The 25,181-nt window shown below is 48.2% G+C and overlaps 1 protein-coding gene across 13 annotated transcripts in view; it reads left to right on the plus strand.

Moving 5' to 3' along the window:
• Positions 1-25,181, plus strand: part of LOC147673145 (uncharacterized) — a 265,735-nt gene that overhangs the window by 53,971 nt on the left and 186,583 nt on the right. For all 13 annotated transcript variants that reach the window (XR_015302599.1, XR_015302602.1, XR_015302604.1 and 10 more), the window contains exon 2: positions 4,899-4,999. Coding sequence is in view for 7 of the 13 variants with exons in the window: in XM_086946893.1 (XP_086803019.1) it covers positions 4,906-4,999 (94 nt within the window). In the remaining 6 variants the exon portion in view is untranslated. The remainder of the gene's footprint in view (positions 1-4,898; positions 5,000-25,181) is intronic.

The following is a 25,181-nucleotide window of genomic DNA, read 5'->3' on the forward strand; positions in this document are numbered from 1 at the left end:
CCCTCACCCTCAATCCCTCACCCACACTCACCCACACTCACCCACACTCACCCACACTCACCCTCACTCACCCTCACTCACCCTCACTCACCCTCACCCACCCTCACCCACCCTCACTCACCCTCACTCACCCTCAACCCCTCACCCTCACTCACCCTCAACCCCTCACCCCCTCACCCTCAACCCCTCACCCTCAACCCCTCACCCTCACTCACCCCCATTCACCCTCAACCCCTCACCCTCACTCACCCTCAACCCCTCACCCTCACTCACCCTCAACCCCTCACCCTCACTCACCCTCAACCCCTCACCCTCACTCACCCTCAACCCCTCACCCTCACTCACCCTCAACCCCTCACCCTCACTCACCCTCAACCCCTCACCCTCACTCACCCTCAACCCCTCACCCTCCCTCACCCTCACTCACCCACACTCACCCACACTCACCCACACTCACCCACACTCACCCTCACTCACCTCACTCACCCTCACTCACCCTCACACTCACCCACCCTCACTCACCCTCACCCACCTTCACCCTCACCCACACTCACCCTCACTCACCCTCACTCACCCTCACCCTCACTCACCCTCACCCTCACTCACCCTCACCCTCACTCACCCTCACCCACCCTCACTCACCCTCACCCTCACTCACCCTCACTCACCCTCACTCACCCTCACTCACCCTCACTCACCCTCAACCCCTCACCCTCACTCACCCTCACCCTCACCCTCACCCTCACCCACACTCACACTCACCCTCACCCACACTCACACTCACCCTCACCCTCACTCACCCTCACCCTCACTCACCCTCACTCACCCTCAACCCCTCACCCTCACTCACCCTCAACCCCTCACTCACCCTCACTCACTCACCCTCACTCACTCACCCTCACTCACCCTCAACCCCTCAGCCTCACCCTCAACCCCTCACCCTCACTCACCCTCACTCACCCTCAACACCTCACCCTCACTCACCCTCACCCTCACTCACCCTCAACACCTCACCCTCACTCACCCTCAACACCTCACCCTCACTCACCCTCAACCCCTCACCCTCACCCTCACTCACCCTCAACCCCTCACCCTCAACCCCTCACCCTCACCCTCACTCACCCTCACCCTCACTCACCCTCAACCCCTCACCCTCACTCACCCTCACTCACTCACTCACCCTCACTCACTCACCCTCACTCACTCACCCTCACTCACTCACCCTCACTCACTCACCCTCACTCACTCACCCTCACTCACCCTCACCCTCACTCACCCTCACTCACCCTCACCCTCACTCACCCTCACCCTCACTCACCCTCACTCACCCTCACTCACCCTCACTCACCCTCACTCACCCTCACTCACCCTCACTCACCCTCACTCACCCTCACTCAGCGCAACCACAGCATCTTCACTAAATATATTTAATAAACTTTAAGCTATTGGCAATATAAAATAAAATCCATTTTATTTACGTATTAATTATTAATTGTTTTTTAAAGCCATTGATTTTTTTAATATTAATACATATAAGTCACATATAAGTCCCGTTAATACAAAACATGTTGCTTTACACCCTCACCCATACTCACCCTCACTCACCCTCACTCACCCTCACCCTCACTCACCCTCACTCACCCTCACTCACCCTCAACCCCTCACTCACCCTCACTCTCACTCACCCTCACTCACCCTCAACCCCTCAGCCTCACCCTCAACCCCTCACCCTCACTCACCCTCACTCACCCTCAACGCCTCACCCTCAACGCCTCACCCTCAACGCCTCACCCTCAACACCTCACCCTCAACGCCTCACCCTCACTCACCCTCAACACCTCACCCTCACTCACCCTCACTCACCCTCAACACCTCACCCTCACTCACCCTCAACACCTCACCCTCACTCACCCTCAACCCCTCACCCTCACCCTCACTCACCCTCAACCCCTCACCCCCTCACTCACCCTCACCCTCTCACCCCCTCACCCTCACTCACTCACCCTCACTCACTCACTCACCCTCACTCACTCACCCTCACTCACTCACCCTCACTCACCCTCACTCACTCACACTCACCCTCACTCACTCACACTCACCCTCACCCTCACTCACCCTCACTCACCCTCACTCACCCTCACTCACTCACCCTCACTCACCCTCACTCACCCTCACTCACCCTCACTCACCCTCACTCAGCGCAACCACAGCATCTTCACTAAATATATTTAATAAACTTTAAGCTATTGGCAATATAAAATAAAATCCATTTTATTTACGTATTAATTATTAATTGTTTTTTAAAGCCATTGATTTTTTAATATCAATACATATAAGTCACATATAAGTCCCGTTAATACAAAACATGTTGCTTTACAAATGCTAGAGGTGTCACATTTACAAAAATTATAACTATTGGCTTTGTAAAGAAGAAAGCTATTAATTTAGCTATTTAGAAAAAACAACACATAAATAAAAAACAAAAAAATAAATAACACCTATAGCTCAAACTTTCCTACTGCGAGACCTATTGCATTTCCAATGCAATAGGTCTCGGAGAATTTGAGTTAGAGCTTTTAGAAATGTTTATGGCTTTTTTTTTTTAATTCTTTAGCATTGGCTACAGGAAACAAAAATGCTAAAGATTTACAAAAAAACCCATAAACAATTCTAAAAGCACTAACTCTAATGCTGCGAGACCTATTGCATTTCTAATGCTTGTTATACTTTTGTAGGGAGACGGCTGGTCTTCCATGGGTTATGGTTCTTTCAGTTGTTCCTCCCTTTGTACGGGATCAACCCAGGGTTGTTCGCTTTTATCTTCAAATGCTTTTTTGATCACCTCTCTATCTGCTTGAGCTGATACTAAATGTTGTTCCAACACCCACTCAATTCGTTCTTGTCCCTTTACTAATTGTTCCACAACTGTCTCCATCTTGACTCCACAGATGGTGCCTATGCCCGCATTCTCCACCACTGTTACAGGTGCGGGAAGAATAGGCAGTACGCTGATTCTAGTCTTTGTGGGTTTTATTTTGAAATGCAAAGAGTCTGAGCTTTTCTTCTTCGTTGTTATCGTTCCTCGTGGGGAACGGCTTCTCGCAGCCTTCCGGATCCCTGATTCGGCAGATGCAGCTCTACGTCCTCTGTCGGGTTTCCGTTGGGGTAGTTCTCCTTCGGATTCCGTTTTGCCTCTCGAGTGAAACAGAGAAAAGGCAACGGTGTATCAGTTATCCGTTCAATATTTCTAGCGTTTTTACGGGAAAGGGAGTGAGGATGCAAATACGTGTGACACACAATTAAACTAGTGCCGTAGTGAAGGGTTTTGTGCTCAGGGGAAGGGAACACCAGGAAGAGGAAATATCCCGGGTTTAGTCCGCCAGAGCGGTCTTACGAGTAACCCAGCCCCTGAGTCTCTCACGTACCTGGCTGAGCCATACACCTCCCGCGGGTGTATGGCTGGGCGGCTCGTGGTGTCGGTGGCCTCCTGGCTTCTCCGGCTCCGCGTTCTCCTCGTCGTCTCCCCGCCGTCTCTCCTCGTACGATGTGCTCCTCCGCTCCTCTTCCGTCTTCTTCTCCACTCCGCTCCCTCCGGGTGAACAAACACACTCCTGATTCGTTGTTTTCGGCATAAGAGGTCTCCTTGTCCTGTTGAGACTCCTCCCAGTTGTAGGTCCAGTCTGAATTAAAGGGCCACTGTTCCGATTGTGTTTCTACCTCGGTTTCGACATTCTGTGGGGAGTAAGAGGTAGTAGCTGTCAAGTGACTATTTGTAGTTTGTCTAGAGTCTTGCACCTGTGATGACCCCATGGTGTTACAGGATGGCAGTTTGGGGCCTTCTCACAACAAAAAAACAACAACGATCGCAAGGAGATTGAAACGGGTGCCATTGGCGGGTGCTCTCTGTCTTGTTGATTGTGTGACTACAGATGGGCACCCCTCCCAGATCCTGCAAAAAGCTACTAGCAGCACGTAGCTAGTGTTTTTATATCCGTGGGTCCGTGAGTATACAGACACCACCCACCCCACCACACACCTTAGTGTTATTTATCACTATACACATGGCTTAATTTTACCTCAAACTCATTTCACACACTTGTTCCTGACGAAAGCCCCCACTTTTTATGGGGCTGAAACATGTAGGCCTACCTTTGGGACAATAACTAGCATTTTCTTCCGAAGTTGCCCGCTCGTCTTATTTTAACCTTATCCTGGGCTGCTAAGAATAAAGTATATTTAGTTAGGATCCCCAGAGACAATCTTAACTTTCACCACTTCCCTCACATACCACATGACACCAGCTCCGCTGTAATCAGGCGTCGCAGCACCAACTAGGTTGGTTGGTGAGGGGGCTCCTAATAAACCAAAGGGTTTTCCGGCACTCATATAAATCACATACAAGTGAGCCCTCTTCTTGCAAGTTGGTTCGTCCACGTTGTTTCATTACTTATCTTAGGGATAGGAACGTACCCCTACATTATCTTCGCTCTCTCCTTGCTTACCCATTGATTGTGATACACTGGCTTGCCGGTTCCCTTGTTTCCCTCTTCTGGTGTTTCCTTTTCCGTTTTCTCAATGCTTTTTATCACTTACTCCTCTTCTTCCAGTGGTTTGAGTAGTTCAATCTTCAGCTTGGTCTCGTTGTGGGCTTGTCAGCCTGTTAATATTGAATTCACTTACATGCAGTGATACATGGACAGTGGCCGTGCTCCTTTCACCCTGAAGTGACTCATGAGTTCCCCAAAGAGAAAGGTTTGGCGAGCATTCTTTCTTCTTTGTCCATTTGAAAGCCATTCAATAAGACATCCAAAAGCAATCTAGATTCATAACTGACAATTTTACAAATATTAGTAGGCTAACATTTTTTGTAACTTAAGTTGTGTTTATTTTTATTACAGGTGAAAAATGGACTGCGTACCAGATGACATTTTTAATGACTTGATGTTGGATGTGAGTGGAAGTAAGAAATGGCCAACAATGGCTGCTTCGGACCTGCAAGGTATTGTCACCGAGGTGATCGGCTACGTGCAATCAACCAAGACAGATTAATGTGTTTTTTACTTGACGAATACAGGGTGTGCTTGATTCATATGTTGAAAGACAATGGAGAATTTCATAGCATAACACATTTTAAATATTCACAGTGTAATAATATTTAATGATGAAAAAGGTCTTCTCAGGTGACGAGAAAAGAATCCTCTTACAGAGCAGAAGAGCAAACGACTTAGTAGGCATTGCCTTACAATAGTTGCCCTGAGTAAGACTTACTACATATAGCTTTAGTTTAACTGTTGAATATTATTTCTCTGCAAATATTTTTGGGGATACATTTGATATGAATTGTGAGAAGTTGGCCTGGTATATGCTGTTCACTAGTTCTAGGTGGCACCTTGCTACAGTCTAAACAACCCTTATTGATGAATAGGTTTAACACAACCTTTATTAAAAGCTATCCTATTGGTTGCTATGGATTGAAAACTTCAGGCTAAGTCTTGAAGGAGTCTAAAGCAGCTTGGTTTACCAGATAATAACCTCTTGAATGACCAAATGAAAGGAGAACCACACAGGGTATATATAAAATATATGTATTTATTACTAAACAATCTCTACTAACCTCTTTATGAGATTAGAGAGCAAAATACACAATATCAACACACTAGAACGTAAGTAAATAGCACAATATACAATGGGACCCAGGGGGAGACTAAACCATATATTAAGAAAGTGGTATAAGAACCACGACTTGACTAGACGCAGTGCCTAGAGCACGTAGAATCGCTGGAACCCCAAGGAACCACCCAAGGTAGTGACACAGGGGACCCGTGCAGTGTGAGAACATAGCAGTGAGCTTCGTACAATCCTATGGGATTGTCGCCGTTAGAATTTTAAAGATTAGGGACACTTCAGAGAGGACTTGGAGCAAACCCTTTTAGACTTGGAAGGTTCTAAGGCCAGCAACCCTGTGAGGACCAGAGTACTCATGTTACCTCACCCAGGGAAGCCAGGCGCATAGGTGCCAAATGGTGTCAGGAATCGTCACTGTTTTTAATGGAGAGTTGCTGGAAAGTACTGCTGTCGTGGAAAGAAAGTGTCCGGTGTGATCCAAGCCTGGATCAGAGCTGTGAAGAACCTGAAAGCAGAGGGGACAGAGTCTGGGTCACTTCAGGGTGACCAGGGGCACGATAGAACAATGCCCACCAATGTCGGGTGTTTCAGGTGAGATGAGGTGAAGCTTGACTTCGCTGCCACTGGGACCAGGAGACGACAACCAGAGTCCGCAGGCGAGCTGTCCCACGAAGGGGATATATGATTTAACAACTCCTACTTTACCAACAAATTCCTAAACCATGAATATTTCCAAACCACTACATTCTTAGCAACGACTTCCTACACAATGAAAAATATTCAATTGGCTCATTTCCTGAATATACAATTCTGCTCTAAAATAAAACGCATGTTTGAAACACGGAACAAAAACATGTAATTAAATTAAACATGTATTTTATATTAAGGCTGTTTCCCGGTTACACAAGCTCTTTTATTTATTGTGTGAATAAAGGCTATTCAGCAAACTGCCCCCTGACTGTGCACACAGCTGTGAAGATAACCTACAAAGTGGTGATAGAAAGTCTGAAGCTTGTATGCGTGCAGCTTAAATTGTACGAAACAGCAGAGCCCTGAACACGATGGAGGTAGTCTATATTGGAAACTACAGAGGAAAAGGAGGCGGGGGGAAGTGGAGACACAGCATGAGGGGCAGTGGGTTTACAGAGGAGAGATGAAAGGTGATGCTTACAGGCATGCTCAGAGAAATGGGGGTGCGGGGGGAGTGTCCGAGCTCTGGATGACAAAAAAGGCGGACTGGGGTCTCTTCAGACAATCGAGTACTACTATAAAGGGTCTGCTCATATCTCTAAGTCACCCTCGAATGTTCACCATGTGAGTCATGGTATTAATCATTAAACACGTTGTGCTGCTCTAATTTGGTGCAGAGCCATTTTCGTAATTGAAAACACTAACGTGTATCGTGTCCTATTTAGCTGAACTGGGTCCTCTACTTGACATCCTTTTAGATCATGTTTGTGAGGCCAGAAACTCATTCTAAAGAGGCAGAACATAGACTTTAGGCCACGTGGTACTTGTATTTATTCATTTAGCAAATGACACAGTTAACCAAAACAGCAATTTTATTATCATTTAAACCCTCTGTTGCCACAGTGTTTAGATTCTGCAGAACACATTTAACCTTTTATTTGTGAGGTAGGTACAGTGTACGCCAATCTTAATTGGGCGACCCTTACTGAACACAAACTCTCCATCCTTGTCGCAAGGCCACTCACTATCACCGCACCTGCTGCTCTTGATGATCATGCCATTCCCTTTGTTATAGTGCCCCCTATTGGCCAGTTAGGAGGTCTTTTTATTCGTGGTTTAGGGAAGTCGCTCTCGATAAGTCGTAGAGAATGATGTTGTGGTTCATAGAATGCTCGTTGTTTGGGATTCGTTGGTCAGGTCAGTTGTTGTAAAGGCTTCGTTATTAGGCTGTTTCCCCCATGAAGGATGTTGGGGGTCTGTGTCTGGATCGGAGACCAACAAGCCTTGGCAACAGCAACCCACGCGGTGAGAATAAAAAGGCTATGAGATGGACCAGCAAGGTATGAGGTGACTCCCCAAGCGATGGAGAGTCAGGGCACGTCTTGAGCAACCAGGTAAGCCCGTTCAAGGTTACAGTACCCTTCTCAGGGACCCACAAGTTGGCGGACAAGGGATCGCGAAGGGATCTCAAGAGGAATCACTAAATACCAGCCCACAGGTCACTCTAGGAGTGTAGGCCAGTAATCTTCTGTGGAATCACTGCTCGAGGTCTGGACTACAAGTAGCCCAAAACACAGCCTCAAGGATCGCCAAGAAGCTGCTGCAAATGGTCACGGTGTCCAGGGGTTCGGGTTGCACGGTCCTCACGAGGGCTTTGGATCTCAGGTTTACTGGGAGCACGGATCGGCCTCGGGGAAGCTTGGAAACCCACCTCCTGTGTTTCAAAGTCTTCGAGTCCTTCAGGAGCTGCGTAGTTGCAAAACGGACAGATACGTCTGTGGCGCCTCCCTTGCAGGGGAGTAACTCCTTTACTCCAAGGGAGATTCTTCGGTCATCCAACGAAGTGTAGATAGTTGAAGTTCTGAGATTCTGTAGCAGAGTTTCATCCAGGTAAATCTAAAGTCCTGTATTCAGGGGTTCCCACTTTATACCCAAGGAAGGGGTGCAACAAACTCTGGGGACCCACCTATGGGACGTTCAGGACAGAGGGGTGGTTACACCCATGACCTTAGAAATGGGGCTGGTAGCCCCTGCAACTGGTTTGAGCTGGACTATGCACAAGGACACCACATGTGCACCCAGTGCAGACATCAAAGCACTCTTGGAGTGCACCAACCCAGCCCCAATATACTAAAGCCTGTTTGGGAGGTGGTTACACCTCCCTGTGACAGGAAACATATTGTCTAGCCTCCCCTGCCAGAGTTTCGTCCAGCAGCAGGAGGGCAGATGCGTGTCTGGCTGGCAACATCTATTTTGTGATACCTGGGTTCTGTGAAGCTGGTACCGGTGTAGTCCTATTTCTCCCTCTAGGAAGGTGGAAACATACCACCCCCGCCAGGACTGACACCAAACACTACACGTTTCCTTGCAGCCATCTCAAATATAGCATTTATCGCGAGGTTATAATGCACTAAAGAGTATATGGTTGGCTGCATCACAGAACAACCCAGGAGAATAGATTCCAAAGGCTGCAGAATGGCCCTGCTCATGCATGGGCACCCTCTCACACAAAACCCAGCACCCTCCCTTCATGATTGATATGGCCTGCCATAGGGGTGACTGATAGGTTTATATGTATAGTGATATAAGGTAGCTATAGGGAACCTATATCGAAGTAAGGGGTGCATACACCACCTTACACAGGCTGCTGTAGCAGACCTGTGGTGTCATTTTGAGTGGTCTCTTGGGGGTGGCATAATACATGCTGCAGCCCCTGAGAGGCCTCTGGGGTACCTGTGCCCTGGGTATATAAGATACCATATACATGGGACTTATAAGGGTACCCCAGAATCCAATCTGTGGTGTACCTAGAGTACATGCAATCGTTTTAGAGAAGAAGCAGCTAGGCTTGTGCCCTGGATAGCAGGGTCCCAGTCAGACTAAAGTTGAAAAACAGTGAAGCATCAGCAAAAAGTGGGGGTGACTATTAAAAGCAGATCCTACTCTCCTACATGAATTGCTAAATGAAAACCACATATTTAACTGTTTTGTTCTATTGACTTCTTATATTACATTTTAATTGTTGAGCTTTTACGACAGTTTTGTGCATGAGTCATGCATTTCAGTTACTGTCCTAATCCGAAGTATGCCTATTGAGAGGGGGTTTTTATCAAGTCCATGACTTAGGATTTACTGCCCTGAACTCACTAGTTGGTCTTCAAATCTAAACATTGAATGTTTTAACATACGCCATAATAATTGTTTAATTGGAGAAGTTGTTTTATCAGTTAATTTAGTTGTGTGAAAGACTATAGAAAACAGTGGTATCTTAATCCCTGTGAGGAAGAAATTTCAACTGTGATTGCTTATAGTTAATTCCATGTACAAGACTGCTTTGTCTCATATGGTTCAAATATGAATGTGCATAGCAATTTATTTAACACGTTTTAGCTAAATGGCTTACTGGTAAAACCTTCTTCAGGGCAATCACTTAACAGCTCTCCTTATTTAGCTGCAGACCATTGCTGGACCCGAGCGGCTTTCCGTCTCCATTCAAACTCATCACTTCTTCATCCACCTTGTGCTCCCTAGATGCAGGATTTTTATAGTTTATGGAATGCAGAGTGACTGAGTTAAAAATGTTCTTCATTTAACTTTGTGCATTTTCTTGAAGCCATTTTCTACTCTTAGTTCACAGGTCCAATATGGCCAGCATGTAGTCTGTCAACTCCCCAGGTAATAGCTGTAAATAAAGAGCTGGTGTGTCTGAAAGCCCCATTGATCTGTGTCTCTCAGTTTGTGGTCCAGAGGAGGGCTTCCTGCTTCAGCCATGGATTTATTGGCCAATTTTCAATGTGCCATGTGGCCAGAGGCAACATTGATGTAAATATATTTTGTCCTCATCCTGCAATAGCACTAAATTTAATATTAGATCGTGGGTAAACTTTCTCCTCTTTCAGTCGGACCTCAGTCTGACTGGTGCTGCTTAGTAGGCCACACACCACAGAGGCGTTCGATAGGGCATGCATGAATCTTCCAGTGAGGCCACCTTGGGAGAAGGTTGAGAAGTAAAAAAGCAAATCCGGTCCCTATGACTCCCGGCTTTCCAAAAGTGTGATGGAGGGTGCACAAACCCCTCAACTCTGTCTCTGTAAATCTCTGTGACTCTCCTGTAGAAAAAAAGGGGTTTTATTTTGCAGTAACCCACCACTTTTTGCTAGACTACTGATGCAGTTTTTCATGGTGTGCCCTGAGTCCCTGCCAATCAGGTTCCCAGGGCCTCTGTCCTTACCCCAAACCTAACCCAATTGGCATCTCTGGCCACAGATCAGCCCCTGTTAAATGTTACCATAGGTACCCAGGGCACTGTGGCGAGGGAAGACCTCTAAGGGCTGCAGCACTTCTTGTGCCACCCCTAGAGGCCCTGCGCCATTACACACACACACTGCCTTTGCAGGCTGTGTGTTTTGTTGTAGAACAAAGTGAAGAGTCGACCTGGCACACATCCCTGTGTGCCATGCCAACTACCCACTTCCCTGGCATAGATCAGTCACCCCTCAAGCTGGGTGCCTTATACCAGTGGTGAGGGTACTGGTGCATGAGCCCTGAACCCTTACAGTGTCTAAGTCCATTCTTAGATATTGTAAGTGCAGTGCTGCCAATAAGAGTATATGGCGCTGGGTGCTTGTCATTACGAACTCCACAGCACCACAATGGCTACAATGAAAACTGAGAAGTTTGGTGTCAAACTTCTCGGCACATTAAAGCCACACTGATGCCAGTGTGGGATTTTATGAAAAATGTACACAGGGCATCCATTAGATGCGCCCTGAAAAACGACCAGCCTCTGGTGGGTTATCTGACTGGTGCACACCAGCCTGCCACCACAAGACATGTTTCTGGATCCCTAGGGTAGGAACCTTCGCTCCCAGAGCCCAGAAACAAAGCCTTTCCTGGGCGGAGGTGTTCACACCTCCACCAGGCCAGGAGGAGCCATCTGTGGCAGGGGAGCTTCAAAGGCCTGGCAGCTTTTGTAATGCAACCCCAGTCCCTCCTGCAAGCAGGAGCAAGCCCCCTTCTTTTCTCCCCTCCTTTTCGGCGGGTAGACAAGCGGGAAACAAGCATTTACAATGCAATGGTCTCTGCATTTTTAAAGGTAGAGCTATTGGCATTGCTCATGACATTTTTTTGGGTGTTTTTTTTTATATCATAAATAACTGGCATTGTCATTTAAATTGCCAATAGCGTAATCGTTAAATAAATAAATCGCAAACAAACGATACTCAACAGCTGGCTTAAGTAAAAGAATATTGAGTACCAATGGCGCCCATCAGTAACAAAAGAATACAAACGTCGACATAAGTGACAGCGAAAGAACAATGTTAAAGCTGTTGAATGTGTAATCAAGGGCTAACTTCAGTATCTGACTGAAACTGACCAACCATGACATCCTAGGAGACACATAGGTGAGCTGTCATTATCTATATCACTCCCTATTCAAGCCTCTTTCACAGCTTTTCAACTTCTAACCAGTGAATCAAACTCTGCCTTTAAATGCATCAAGAAAGAGCCACAATCCACCTCGGAGAACTCAATAACATCCTGCATATTAAAAACTATCCTGACCAATGTGCCATACTAACTCTACTGTCCTTATATGAAAACAAGAAAATGGACCTCATCTGCCTACACCGTGCACCACATCATCTGTCTGAAAATACTTGGAGAATAAACTGGTATCTATGAATCTATCCTGGATGGCATCTGATCATCACTACTCACCAGATTGGTGATGTCAGGAGTAATTACTCACTCCAGACGCTATCCATACACGGGACCTAACGGCAACACATAGACTAATGTGTCATAGATGGAATCATAACCTTTCTCACAGTTTGACATTTAGTTGCCGAGGACGAGATCTGGCTGAATTTTTCCCTCTACCCTCCTGGTAAATGTGTGCTTGGGTGACCTAGCAGTTTCCCGACAATGTTTATTTCTAGAACCAAGACAAAGCAAAACAAGCACTGAAAATGCCAAAAGTGTGACAGACTTCACCAGTCCTACTGGCACTGCCAACTCCTGCTTTTTCTTTTTCCTGGTACTCTGTATAAGAGTCAGCGTGCACTACTACCCGCTCTAAAGCCCTGTCCTCTCTGTGGCCAGAGCTGGTCCTCCCAGGCCACGGCCCGGCCCATCCTCTGGACTCTGTTCATTACTGCTCTCTCGCGTGGGCACGCAGAGCGCAATCAGGGCTGCTTGAGCAAATATTTTTCTGCAGCCAGAGTGGAGAAAAGGTGTTAATGGGCAGTGTCGCTTTACTCAAGCCCTGGAAGGCGACAGGGGGCTGCGCCTGTGTGGAGTGGAGGGGGCGTGAGGCTGCGCACAGAGAGCTCCTCGGCCTGTTACGTGTGGACAAAAATAAACAACTGTACCCAGTAATTGTCAACTTGTTATTCTGTCTGGTATCAGGCTTGGTGCTGGGAGACAGGCAAAGTCCATCTCTCCCTGCTGGCATTACACACGCCACACACAGCTGCCCTAGCTGGGGGATTCCCCTTTGACACCCCGGGACAAAGAAACCTGTGGCATCAGCTGTGTTGTGCACACTTGCACAAGGAAACACGAGTTGTATGTGGCATTGATACAAAAAGGCCCTGGTGTCACGTTTTGTCAACAGTGTCAGTTGAAAAATGATGTTCGTTGTCAACCAAAAGCCGGCGTCTCCTAAAGTTATTCAACAATCACAAACGCGTTTGGCCCTTTAATGCCGTATTTGCATCGTACTGCCAAGCTTATAAAACAACTTTCCATATCTGAAAGCACAATTTCAAAACCAGTGCATGACTCTGCATCGTCTGCAGGATGTGTGAACAATCGTTTACATAAGCTGTTTTTTCAGCACAATGTTTAATCAAAAACAATATGTTTCGCTGGTAGTATGCGAGCCCATCGTTTCATCTCACTACAAACAATACGGGCGTACATCAAGTTGCTCTGCTCAGACGGTGGTCTCGAGTCCCCCTCCCCCCCCCAAGAGGACAGGGTGGCTCACCGCCCTTAGCGCCAGAAGTTTCCCAGGCCGACAGGTCGTGTTATGGACCCAGTGGTCCCCCTGTGTTTCTGTCTATTCAATGCAGTGCGCCGTCATATTGACACTATCTTCATTCACGCACATCTCCTTGTCGGTAATCTGGCCCCAAGGGGCCACGTTGTTCTTTTGATAGCACTTGTTTCTTACATGATTCTCCAACAATATATAAAGGGCCGGATGTATCAAAGGTTTTAACCCATGCTGTGCCTATGGGAAATGTGTTTGTACATATGGCCCAAAGTCCTCTGTAAAGTCTTGTTGGAGCTGTGCTGCGTGAAATACACGATAGCGCCTCCCAAGGGGCAGTAAGCACTATGCAAATGCCAATGTAATATAATGAGGATTGGATGTGTCTATGAACATATAAATTCACCCAGGACAGCCAGGGGTGGGTGAGTTGGGAACAGATCCGCGTTTTATAAACTGAATGTGCAAATAAAGGTGTAAATCGAGCGCCACTGGTCTCCAGAAGCCTTGCTTGCTTCTGTGGTCCCTCCCACCTTGACTGCATGCCTGGAGCCTCGCTGCCTGGTCCAGCCTGCTGCAGGGATGCTTGGCTGGGACTTGGATGAGTGAGGAAAGGCACGCGAGGATGGTAATTAAAGACGCAGTAGCAGCGCCATGTCTGATTTCGATTGTCAAAAGACGCCCACCCCGATGGCCTGCGGGTCCAGGGGCAGCAGGGCCCGAGGGTGCCGTTTTTCTCTGAGGCGTTCCCGGCCAGGGAGGATGGGTCGGGCTCCGGACGGCTCCCATTCACGCTGGCATTCCCAAAATCGGCAAAAGTCATTTTAACATGGTCATGTTATCCTCTCCGTCCTCAGGATCAGCTTGTGGTACAAGTAGGCCACCTCCAGATCTATCCAAGCCCAGAATGCTATAATAGCCGTGGGCTAGAGAAGGATCAGGTGAGGGCAAAAATAATAAACAGGGAGGATAGGATGGGGACAGCAGGGAGGGAGAGCTGCGAAGACAGAAACAAACAAGGGATTGGTGTCAATTCTATAAGTATACACTATAGGCACAATACCACTACTGACCATATCCTGCTATACCTGTATGCAGAAAGCTGACCGCCTGAACTCAGAAGATGCCTCTCTATACTGAGATTACGTAAATCAGCCTGTTCTTGCCTTCCCCTGTAAATATAAAACACGATAGTAAAACACCCCCCCCTATGACCCTGCACTAGGGAGTACTGATATGAGGGAAAGAAAACAACACTACGTACCCTACTCTTGATCTTCAGAGCCCTGAAGAAACGTGTATCAAAGTCTACGGATAGTAGCAGGTAAGCAGTTATACAGTTACTCTCCCAAAGTAAATGTAAGGGTTACGTCACCCACAAACACTGGAGACAAGGGTTACCTGTATGCCATTGAAGTCCGATGAGGTAATCTCGATGTCCCAGCAAAGGAATATAATAATGAAGACCCTCTGCAATAGCCGGTGCAAGAAGGCTGTCCAACAGAGGGTCTTAGAACTAAAGATAAACAACGGTTTCCTCCGCAATAGCCGAGGCAAGAAGGCTCGCCAACGGAGGAAACGGGAAGAAGCCAAACAAAGCGTGTACTCCGCAAGAGCCCGAGCACTGGGTGGGGGGGGGGGCGGGGGGGTGAGCTCAACAACGGAGACACGATCCTTACACCAGGGAAACTCTCTATCTATCCTCCGCAATAGCCGATGACAAGGCTCGCCAACGGAGGACAGAACGGAAGAAAACAATGCCAAAAGACTGCAACCGTCCTCCGCAATAGCCGAAGACAAGGCTCTCCAACGGAGGACAGGAATGACGAAGCAGCGTCGGAAATGAACACAACAACCTGCAAATGATTCACCAACAGCTCAGAACACACCTCACAGAAGAGTCGCCAGGAACGCAATGGAAACACGAACCGGAATATCCGACGCCGGCTCCAGGAAGTTGCGTCTATTTATGCTCCGCCTCTCTGCCGCTAAGCCCTCTGGGTAATGTAGTTTCTTCCACTGCGGAGCTCGTTGTTCTTGGAGGCGCGATGAAACTTGACAGTACATCCCCCTTCACCTAGAGCGCCGAAGGGGGCCAGGGCTCTCAGGGAAACGACGATGATAAGCAGCCACCAGTCTGGGAGCATGAACCCCCGATGCAGGTTCCCACGAGTTCTCCTCGGGTCCGTACCCTTTCCAGGCCACCAGATATTGCAGGCCACGACCCCTCCACCTGGAGTCCAGAATCCCCTCCACCTCATATTCCAGCCCATCGGAAACCACCAAAGGGGGAGGAAGGCGTCGCACCACCGCCGCCACAGGCTTGAGCAGTGACACATGGAAGACAGGATGAATACGCAGATGTCTAGGTAACAGCAACTTCACTGCCACTGGATTGATGCATTGTACCACCCGAAAGGGACCAATATAACGAGGGTTAAACACACTGTAATGCCTAAACCTGAAGTTCCGGGTAGACAGCCACACCCAATCCCCCTCATGATACAAAGGACCAGAGCGACGTTTTTTGTCCGCTGTGTTCTTATAAGCCACCTTGGTGCTCCTCAGGGAATCCTGTACTTGCTCTAGTATTTTCTTGAGCCGAGAGACCCTTCTGGCGGCTTCGGGCACGGTCTCCTCTCGGTACGGCTGCAAAAAAGGGAGGAATCGTGGATGATGCCCATAGGTGCAATAGAATGGCGATACTCTCGTGGCAGAATGCGTAGCATTGTTGTATGCCACCTCCGCCAGCCAAAGGTGCTCCACCCAATCTTTTTTCCCCTGTGAGACATAGCATCGCAGGAATTGCTTCAATGTCTGATTGAGCCGTTCCGTCTGGCCATCGGTCTGAGGATGGAAGCTCGTGGATAACGCTGTCTTGATGTGGAGAGAAGAGCACCACGCTTTCCAAAATTGGGCGGTAAACTGAGAACCTCTATCCGACACTATGACCGAAGGTAGACCGTGCAGACGAACAACATGTTTCAGAAGAAGATGTGCCAATTGACCTGCCGTCGGTATCTGAGGACAAGCAACGAAGTGCCCCATCTTAGTTAGATAATCAATGACCACCAACACCGTGTTGCAACCCTGATCTTTTGGGAGTCCTACCACAAAGTCCAACGAAATACGTTCCCAGGGTGTAGACGGGGTAGGCATGGGCTGCAGTAGTCCTGCAGGTCTACGATGATCCGACTTGGCGCGAGCACAGACATCACACTCTGCCTCCCATTTCCGCACATCTTCCCTAATCGTAGGCCACCAACACCTACGCTGAATCAGATCCATGGTCTTATCTACTCCGACATGTCCAGCACTTGGCGAAGTGTGACACCACTCATACATTTGTTTACGCAATGTTTCAGAGGGTAACAGCATCCGTCCCTGGTTGAGTGGAAAGCCATGATGTAGTCGCCATTCGGGATGTAATTGCAGCCATCTCTTCCACTGATCTGTTCTGATCCCATATCGTATCCCTTGCAGAAATGCATCAGGTTGGATGCTACAAACCACCTTGACAGGGTCCACTATCGCAGATTCTGCTCGGGCCTCCGAGACCTTTGTGGATGATTGACGAGACAAGGCGTCCGCTTTTCGGTTATCTGCTCCGGGTCTAAAAGTGATAATGAAATTATATTCTGAAAAGAAAAGCATCCACCTTAACTGTCTGGGGGTCAAATGTCTGGCTGCTGACATGAACTGTAGATTGCGGTGATCGGTATACACCGTCACCACGTGCTTTGCTCCCATTAGGAAATGCCTCCATTCAGTGAACGCCTGCTTGATCGCTAGAAGTTCTTTTTCAGCTATGCAGTAGTTGCGTTCGGCCCCCGTAAGTTTATGTGACATGAACGCCACTGGATGCAATTGTCCTGTAGCTTCGTGTCTTTGTGACAGTATGGCTCCGGTAGCTACCTCAGAGGCGTCTGCCTCAACTATGAAAGGGATATCCGTATTGGGGTGTGTCAATATCGGAGCAGAGACAAAAGCTTCTTTTAAGGCATCAAAAGCCTCCTGAGCACTCCTATCCCACATGAACCCTTGATCCTTTTTCAACAAGCGAGTTATGGGTGCCACCACTTTCGAAAATTGGTTGATAAAACGTCTGTAGAAATTGGCGAATCCCAGGAAACATTGAACGTCCTTGATGTTTCGAGGACTTGGCCAATCCCGCACTGCTTGGATCTTCCTCTCTGCCATTTCCTGTCCCTGAGGGGTAAGCATCACCCCGAGAAACTCAACTGTAGTGACGTGGAAGTCACATTTGGACAATTTGCAATACAGATGGTGTTTCTGCAGTATCCTGAGAACAGACTTGACATGTTGTATATGCATGTCCTCGGAATCAGAGTAGATGAGGATATCATCTATATATACAATGACGTGTCGGTCCAAGATTTCTCTCAACACGTCGTTCAGAAAAAACTGAAATGCAGCAGGGGCATTGCAAAGCCCAAAGGGCATGACCAGGTATTCGAATAACCCATACCTGGTCTGGAATGCTGTCTTCCATTCATCCCCTGCCCGCATTCTAACCAGATGGTATGCTCCCTTTAAGTCTAATTTAGTGAAGACCTTGGCTTTCTTCACCTGTTCCAGTAAGACGGGTATTAACGGTAAAGGGTATCGGTTCTTGATGGTTACTGCGTTGAGGGCTCGAAAGTCTACACAGGCTCTCAGATCCCCATTAGCCTTAGGGATGAAAAACAAAGGGGATGCAGCTGGTGATCTTGAGGGACGTATGAAACCTATTTCTAACAACTTGTCAAGATAAGTTCTCAAGTAGGCGTTCTCTGGCTCTGTTAGTGCATACAGCCGTCCCTTAGGAATCACCGCCCCTGGGACTAACTCGATTTGACAATCATAAGGCCTATGTGGGGGCAATTCTTCAGCTCTTACTTCGTCAAACACCCCTGCAAAGTCCTGATATGCCCTTGGGAGAATTACTGCCTTTTCTGCGGCCGTGGCTATGAGACCCCCACCTGCCAAAGCGAACGAAGGACATTGTGCGTACTTAAAACAATGCTCTTTACAATATGCAGAATTCATGGTAATATCACCGGTTTCCCAATTGATGTCAGGGTTGTGTCTTTTCAGCCAGGGAATGCCTAAAATCACCCCATACTGTGGTGCCTTTATGATGCTGAAAGACACTTGTTCTCTATGACCATCGAATCTCATTTCAGTTAAAGTCGTTTGATAGCTTATGGGTCCTGTGTTTAATTTTCTCCCATCTACTGCAAACACATCCGTACCGTCTTCCTTGGGGATTAGTGGAATCCCTAACCGTTCCGCTTCTTTCATATCCATGAAGAACCCCGTAGCCCCAGAATCCACCATGGCCTGTGTATGTACCTCAATCATACCAATCATTAAGACTATCTTGACGAATAAATGTTGTGCACCTACAACCATACTCAACATGGAAGGGACAATACTCTGACTCCAAGGAACCCCTTCAACACCCCCGGAGCTCTTCAGTTTTCCGCCGGTTTCTCAGAGGCCGCTGACACCCCCCTATTTAAGCGAAACTTGGAAAATTTGGGTTTGACAGGACATTCCCTAACGTAATGGCCTTTTTTGTCACAATAAAGACAAAGGCCCATTTTGCGCCTTTGTTCCTTTTCAGTGGAGGTCAAAGCCGCACGAACTGCTCCTATATCCATAGGCTCAGCTGCTTGCGATACCGAACTATCCGGGGTCTTTACCGCCACGGAAGAGGGAACGGGTCGGGTCTTTGCTCCACCACCCCCTTTACGATTCTTCATTCTATGGTCTAGCCTTAATACCAAATTAATCAGGTCTTCACATGACACTGGTTGGGGGTCGATTTGAGCGATTATGTCCTGCATCTCTTCGGTTAACCCCTGATGAAAAATTGACGCTTGTTTGGCTTCCGGCCACTTAGTTTCAGCAACTAAGCGTCTAAATGTATTCAAGTAGGTTACCAAGTCCTGATTCCCTTGACGTAGGCCTAATAGTTCTTTATCTGCCGTGTAAGTATCAGCTCTCCTATCGAAAACCTTTGTGAATTCTGTTTGGAAGGCATCCCAATCATGTAACATTGGGTCATTTCTCCGCACCATGGGAACCGCCCATTGAGCCGCCTCTCCCACTAAATACGAGATGACAAACGCCACCTTTGACTGATTGGTAGGGAATGACCGGGGTTTGCATGAAAAATGCATCAAGACTTGCGTCAAAAATACTTGCACTGATCCAGCATCACCATTGAATCGTTCTGGATGTGCTAACGGAATGCTGGGAGGTATCTCCACCACTACTGACCCGGCTGTACCAGACCCTGAAGCCCCAGCGCTAAAGGGGTTTTTCTGGATGTTATCCAAACGGTTCCTTAATTCCGTACTCTCTTGTCTGGATGCTATCAATTCAGATTGCACCACGACCAATGCTGCCATCACCTCGTCCAGAGTAGCCATCACCCTAAACTGATCGGGAGGACTAATTTGCTTGGGTCGGATATTCTGTTATCCTCTCCGTCCTCAGGATCAGCTTGTGGTACAAGTAGGCCACCTCCAGATCTATCCAAGCCCAGAATGCTATAATAGCCGTGGGCTAGAGAAGGATCATGTGAGGGCAAAAATAATAAACAGGGAGGATAGGATGGGGACAGCAGGGAGGGAGAGCTGCGAAGACAGAAACAAACAAGGGATTGGTGTCAATTCTATAAGTATACACTATAGGCACAATACCACTACTGACCATATCCTGCTATACCTGTATGCAGAAAGCTGACCGCCTGAACTCAGAAGATGCCTCTCTATACTGAGATTACGTAAATCAGCCTGTTCTTGCCTTCCCCTGTAAATATAAAACACGATAGTAAAACACCCCCCCCTATGACCCTGCACTAGGGAGTACTGATATGAGGGAAAGAAAACAACACTACGTACCCTACTCTTGATCTTCAGAGCCCTGAAGAAACGTGTATCAAAGTCTACGGATAGTAGCAGGTAAGCAGTTATACAGTTACTCTCCCAAAGTAAATGTAAGGGTTACGTCACCCACAAACACTGGAGACAAGGGTTACCTGTATGCCATTGAAGTCCGATGAGGTAATCTCGATGTCCCAGCAAAGGAATATAATAATGAAGACCCTCTGCAATAGCCGGTGCAAGAAGGCTGTCCAACAGAGGGTCTTAGAACTAAAGATAAACAACGGTTTCCTCCGCAATAGCCGAGGCAAGAAGGCTCGCCAACGGAGGAAACGGGAAGAAGCCAAACAAAGCGTGTACTCCGCAAGAGCCCGAGCACTGGGGGGGGGGGGGGCGGGGGGTGAGCTCAACAACGGAGACACGATCCTTACACCAGGGAAACTCTCTATCTATCCTCCGCAATAGCCGATGACAAGGCTCGCCAACGGAGGACAGAACGGAAGAAAACAATGCCAAAAGACTGCAACCGTCCTCCGCAATAGCCGAAGACAAGGCTCTCCAACGGAGGACAGGAATGACGAAGCAGCGTCGGAAATGAACACAACAACCTGCAAATGATTCACCAACAGCTCAGAACACACCTCACAGAAGAGTCGCCAGGAACGCAATGGAAACACGAACCGGAATATCCGACGCCGGCTCCAGGAAGTGGCGTCTATTTATGCTCCGCCTCTCTGCCGCTAAGCCCTCTGGGTAATGTAGTTTCTTCCACTGCGGAGCTCGTTGTTCTTGGAGGCGCGATGAAACTTGACAGGTCAGGAGAAAGTCGGTTCCAAACGAATGTTCGGGTGGGCGGCAGGCATGCTCGCTGCCCTGCCCTCTCCCCGCTAGCAGAAGTTAGGTACCGAGGTCCGCGGGTCTGAAGACGCAAAAGTGCGCACAGAAGACTGCTTCATTGCGCATCCATCACAGAGCTGCTACTCGGCGGCTAATGGAGGAACTGCGCTGCTCCCTTGGGTGGCGCGCCATGCCCTCCTGGGACTTCGGGATTACCTGCTTTCAACTGGTGGCAATGGCTTCGCCCGGCTGAGGAGAATCCCTGTCTGTGTGTGAGCATCACTGGAAGCGCGAACAGCCCAACACCAGCTGCGCCAGCCACTCCCTCCCCGAGCCAGCACATGGCAGCAAGTGCGCTGTGCCCCTCCCGCCTTGATTCCTTCTCCCCGGTGCCTGCAGGCAAAGGATGGTCCATAAACACAGAAAGGAAGCTGTCCCCTCAACTCCAAACCCCCTCGCGCCCGAAGTCTCCTCCCTTCTCCCATCCCTGCCGCTTGGTGCTTGAGGTGCAGAGTGGGTGGAATATCTACCGCAGCCGCTAGAAGGCGGAGAATATCAACTTTTTGCTCTTTACGGCGTGAACCGAAGATACTAATTTTAGACTGTGTTGGTACTTAGCAGTCCCAGGGCGCTTCTGGCGCAGTCCTGCTCTACTGGAGGCGCTCACCTGCTGAAAGTTTTAATAACACACAGGCCTCGACCAAGAGCAGCGCCATCAAAGATGAACAACCCTCGTAATGATGCATGCTACAGTATGCAACACGTGTTTTGCATAATTTATGATCTGCCGTGTAAAAGAGATCAGACTGTTTCAGTACAACATGCGAGGAGGCAGATTAGAACAGTCGATCTCCCGGCGCTGCGAATCTCCAAACAGAGCCATCGTAATCCCCCTCCCTGCTCCAGACGTGAACGTTGACCCTTCTTGCACTAGGCAACGATTATCCGGGGGGGGGCGCGCTGAAGCCCTTTGAAGCTGCCCCTCTGAGGTGAAACCTCTCCCGTCTGCGGTGTGCCGGGCTCGTTCAGGCTTCAGACAGCGAGGGTCCCCGAAGACGCTTGCATGCATTCCTCAATAATGCAAAACTGCCCCGGGGCCTTAACATCCAGCAGGAGCACTGCGGGGAGGCGCGCGGACTCGGTGCATGTCAACTAAGGATAACAAGAAACAACTGCACAAACAGGGGCAGGATAAACGGCACAAACCGGGGCAGGGGCACTAAGAACGGCACAAACAGGGGGCAGAGGCTTACCTCATGTCCTCGGTAGATGCTGCTCGAGCAGCAAAATGGCGGCGGGCAACTCTGAAAATTTTCGGATTTGGGGGCGTGTATTTGTTGTATTGAGTGACGGATGACGTCACTGGCTAAAGAACAGCAAAATGTACGCCCCCGAATCCGAAAAAGACGGAGCTTCTTTGGAGGGACGGCTCTCTCCTCCAATGGCTGGCCTCTGTTTAGGAAGCCAGCCAGTGGAGGAGAGACAAGGACAGAGGCGGGTTTAAGCTGCCACACTAAACAACAATATTTCTCCGGACTTCCGGTCTTGGACTACGGCCAAGCCCTTCGGTCCCTTGACCTAACTAGCCAGGCCAGAAGGTGTGCCCACCTCTGCCAACTCCACCCCTCAAGTAGGGGAGGTGAGGTGAAGCTCTCTGTTTAGTGCTCGCCATCTTGCAGATGCCAGGGACTCCCCAATCAGGATTAGGGATTGTGATCACTCGCCCACGTGGGGTGAGCACACCAAGGGTGCAGTCACCCTAAGGTCAGTAGCTCATTGGCTACTGACCGAAAGACCCCTAAAACGCCCCTAAATACAGTATTTAGGGGAAAGTTCTGAAGCAAGGAAGCAGATTCCCACAACCTAATAAGAAAAAGGACAAAAGAAGACCCCCAGTAGAGGAGACTGTGAGAAAGTGCCATCTTTCTTGCCTTGGTATGCCCCCACTTTTTTATGACCTGCTGATGTGCTTTGACTAAGTGTACCCTGGGCTCCTGCCAACCAGGTGCCCAGGGCCTTTGTTCCTTCCCTAAAACTGTGTTGAAACTAAAACCTAATTGGCATCTCTGGCCACCTGTCAGCCCTTAGTAAATGGTACCCATGGCATGGTGACCAGATAAGACCCCCAAGGGCTGCAGCACTTGTTGTGCCACCCTTAGGGGCCCTGTGCCCTGACACCCACATACTGCCTTGCAGGCTCAGTGTCCATGTGCAGAACTAAACCGAGTCGACATGGCACACATCCCTGTGTGCCAAGCCCACAAGCTCACTGCCCTGGCATCCATCAGTCACCCCTCTAGCTGGGTGCCCTATGTCAGTGGTGTGGGCACAGGTGCATGACCCCTGTGCCCCTACAGTGCCCAGGGCCATTCCTGGGCACTGTAAGTGCAGTGCTGCCATTAAGAGTATATGGTGCTGGTAGGTTGTCATTACAAACTCCACAGCACCATGATGGCTTCACTGAAGACTGGGAAGTTTGATATCAAACTTCTCAGCACATTAAACCTGCACTGATGCCTGTTGAGTGCTTATATTCTTTAAAAATGATACGACATACTGAAATGTAATTGCTTACCTGTTTAAGTTGAGACCCCAGTGCTGGACCTAGGAGCCCAGTAGTAGATTACAAAAGTAAGGAGATCGTACTTTACCTGCAACCTGAATTTTCTCCCATTGGATAACATTGCCAGATTTCTGTTGAAAAGTTTCCAAGTGTGAACTTTTAAAATAGCTTTATATTCCTGAAAAATTACTGCAATAACTAAAACGTTTTTACTAAATTGTTTTCAGCTTAGACCCTAGGACTGAATCTAGGATCCAGTCCTGTAACTACTAAAGTAATCTACAAAGTAATCAACTGTGTTTATATAGAAAAACCCATTGAGCTCAATTGTGTGTAGAATTGTATTGCCTACTGCAACCCCTGTACCTATGGTGTTTACAACGTTTATTGCCTTTCTGCAAAGTACTCATCTGAGACCTCCCATTTTGAGAACAGTATATTTTGATACCTGTTGGTTCTAAAAATAAAACAACTATATCTTTGATATAAAAACAATTGGCCTGGAGTTCAGTCTTTGAGTGTGTGAAACCGTTTGCTGACTGAGTGGGTACAACAAATGCTTTACACTGTCCTCTGGTACTGCCTTATTGCTCGACCAAGCTACCACTTTAGAGAGTACGGTCACACCTGGCTTTAACCTCTGTTATACCTCTGGGGTTTGTGGACTCTATACACACTGTACCATATTCTGGTCCAGTATATATAGAGCCACTATCTCACACCGGCGCCCTGCGGCCCCCTGTGCCTTCCTCTGGGGTACCTACCTCTTCTCCAAGATCCCCACTTACCTCTGGAAGTGGTGGTCGAACCTGAAGAATCTCCGTCCCCGAGTCTGCATCCTTTTTTCCCTTTTCTAACTTTCCATTGGATAACATTGAGTGCCCGACGGCTCAAAAGCACCCTGCACCTCGACGCCAGAGTGCCTCTGGAAGTTCAATTACTACCCTACTCTACTTCCCCACTTGCCCTGAGTAAGTGACCAGGAGCTCAGCTCCCACAGCCGTGTTGCCTGCTTGCTTGCAGCCATCAACCGAAGGCCCCCTACCCTCCATTGGATTGCATTAGGCCTACTCTCTCTACACCCGGCTGCCCCTGTAGGTGTAACTACTGTACCTTTCCGACCCTGGGAGACCCCTGACTCAATGCCCAGAACCTTAACTTCATCAGTCGAGTACTCACCTGAAAACCGATAACTCACTTTTCTTCCATAGGATAACATTGACGGGTTTGACTCGAAAAATCTTCTAAGTGTGAAGTTTTGAAACTTTAAAATATTCATTTAAAATCAGCCGAATTACGAATTCTGAATTGCTCACCTGTGATCAGGGGAGAAGCCAGTACTGTACCTTTCAGCCCAGTACTGAACCGCAAAAGTAATTATAACTGCACTTACCAGTAACCTGAATTTTCTTCTATAGGAAACCATTGACTGCTTTTCTGTGAAATTTCTTCTGTCTATTTTTGCAAACTACAAATATTCCTTAAAAATCGTACCAACTTCTGAAACGTAATTACTTACCTGTCGAGATCACAGTGATGGGCCTTGGAGCCCAGTACTGGATTACAACAG

This window comes from Lissotriton vulgaris, chromosome 12 (assembly GCF_964263255.1).
Source record: "Lissotriton vulgaris chromosome 12, aLisVul1.2, whole genome shotgun sequence".
NCBI lineage: Eukaryota > Metazoa > Chordata > Amphibia > Caudata > Salamandridae > Lissotriton > Lissotriton vulgaris.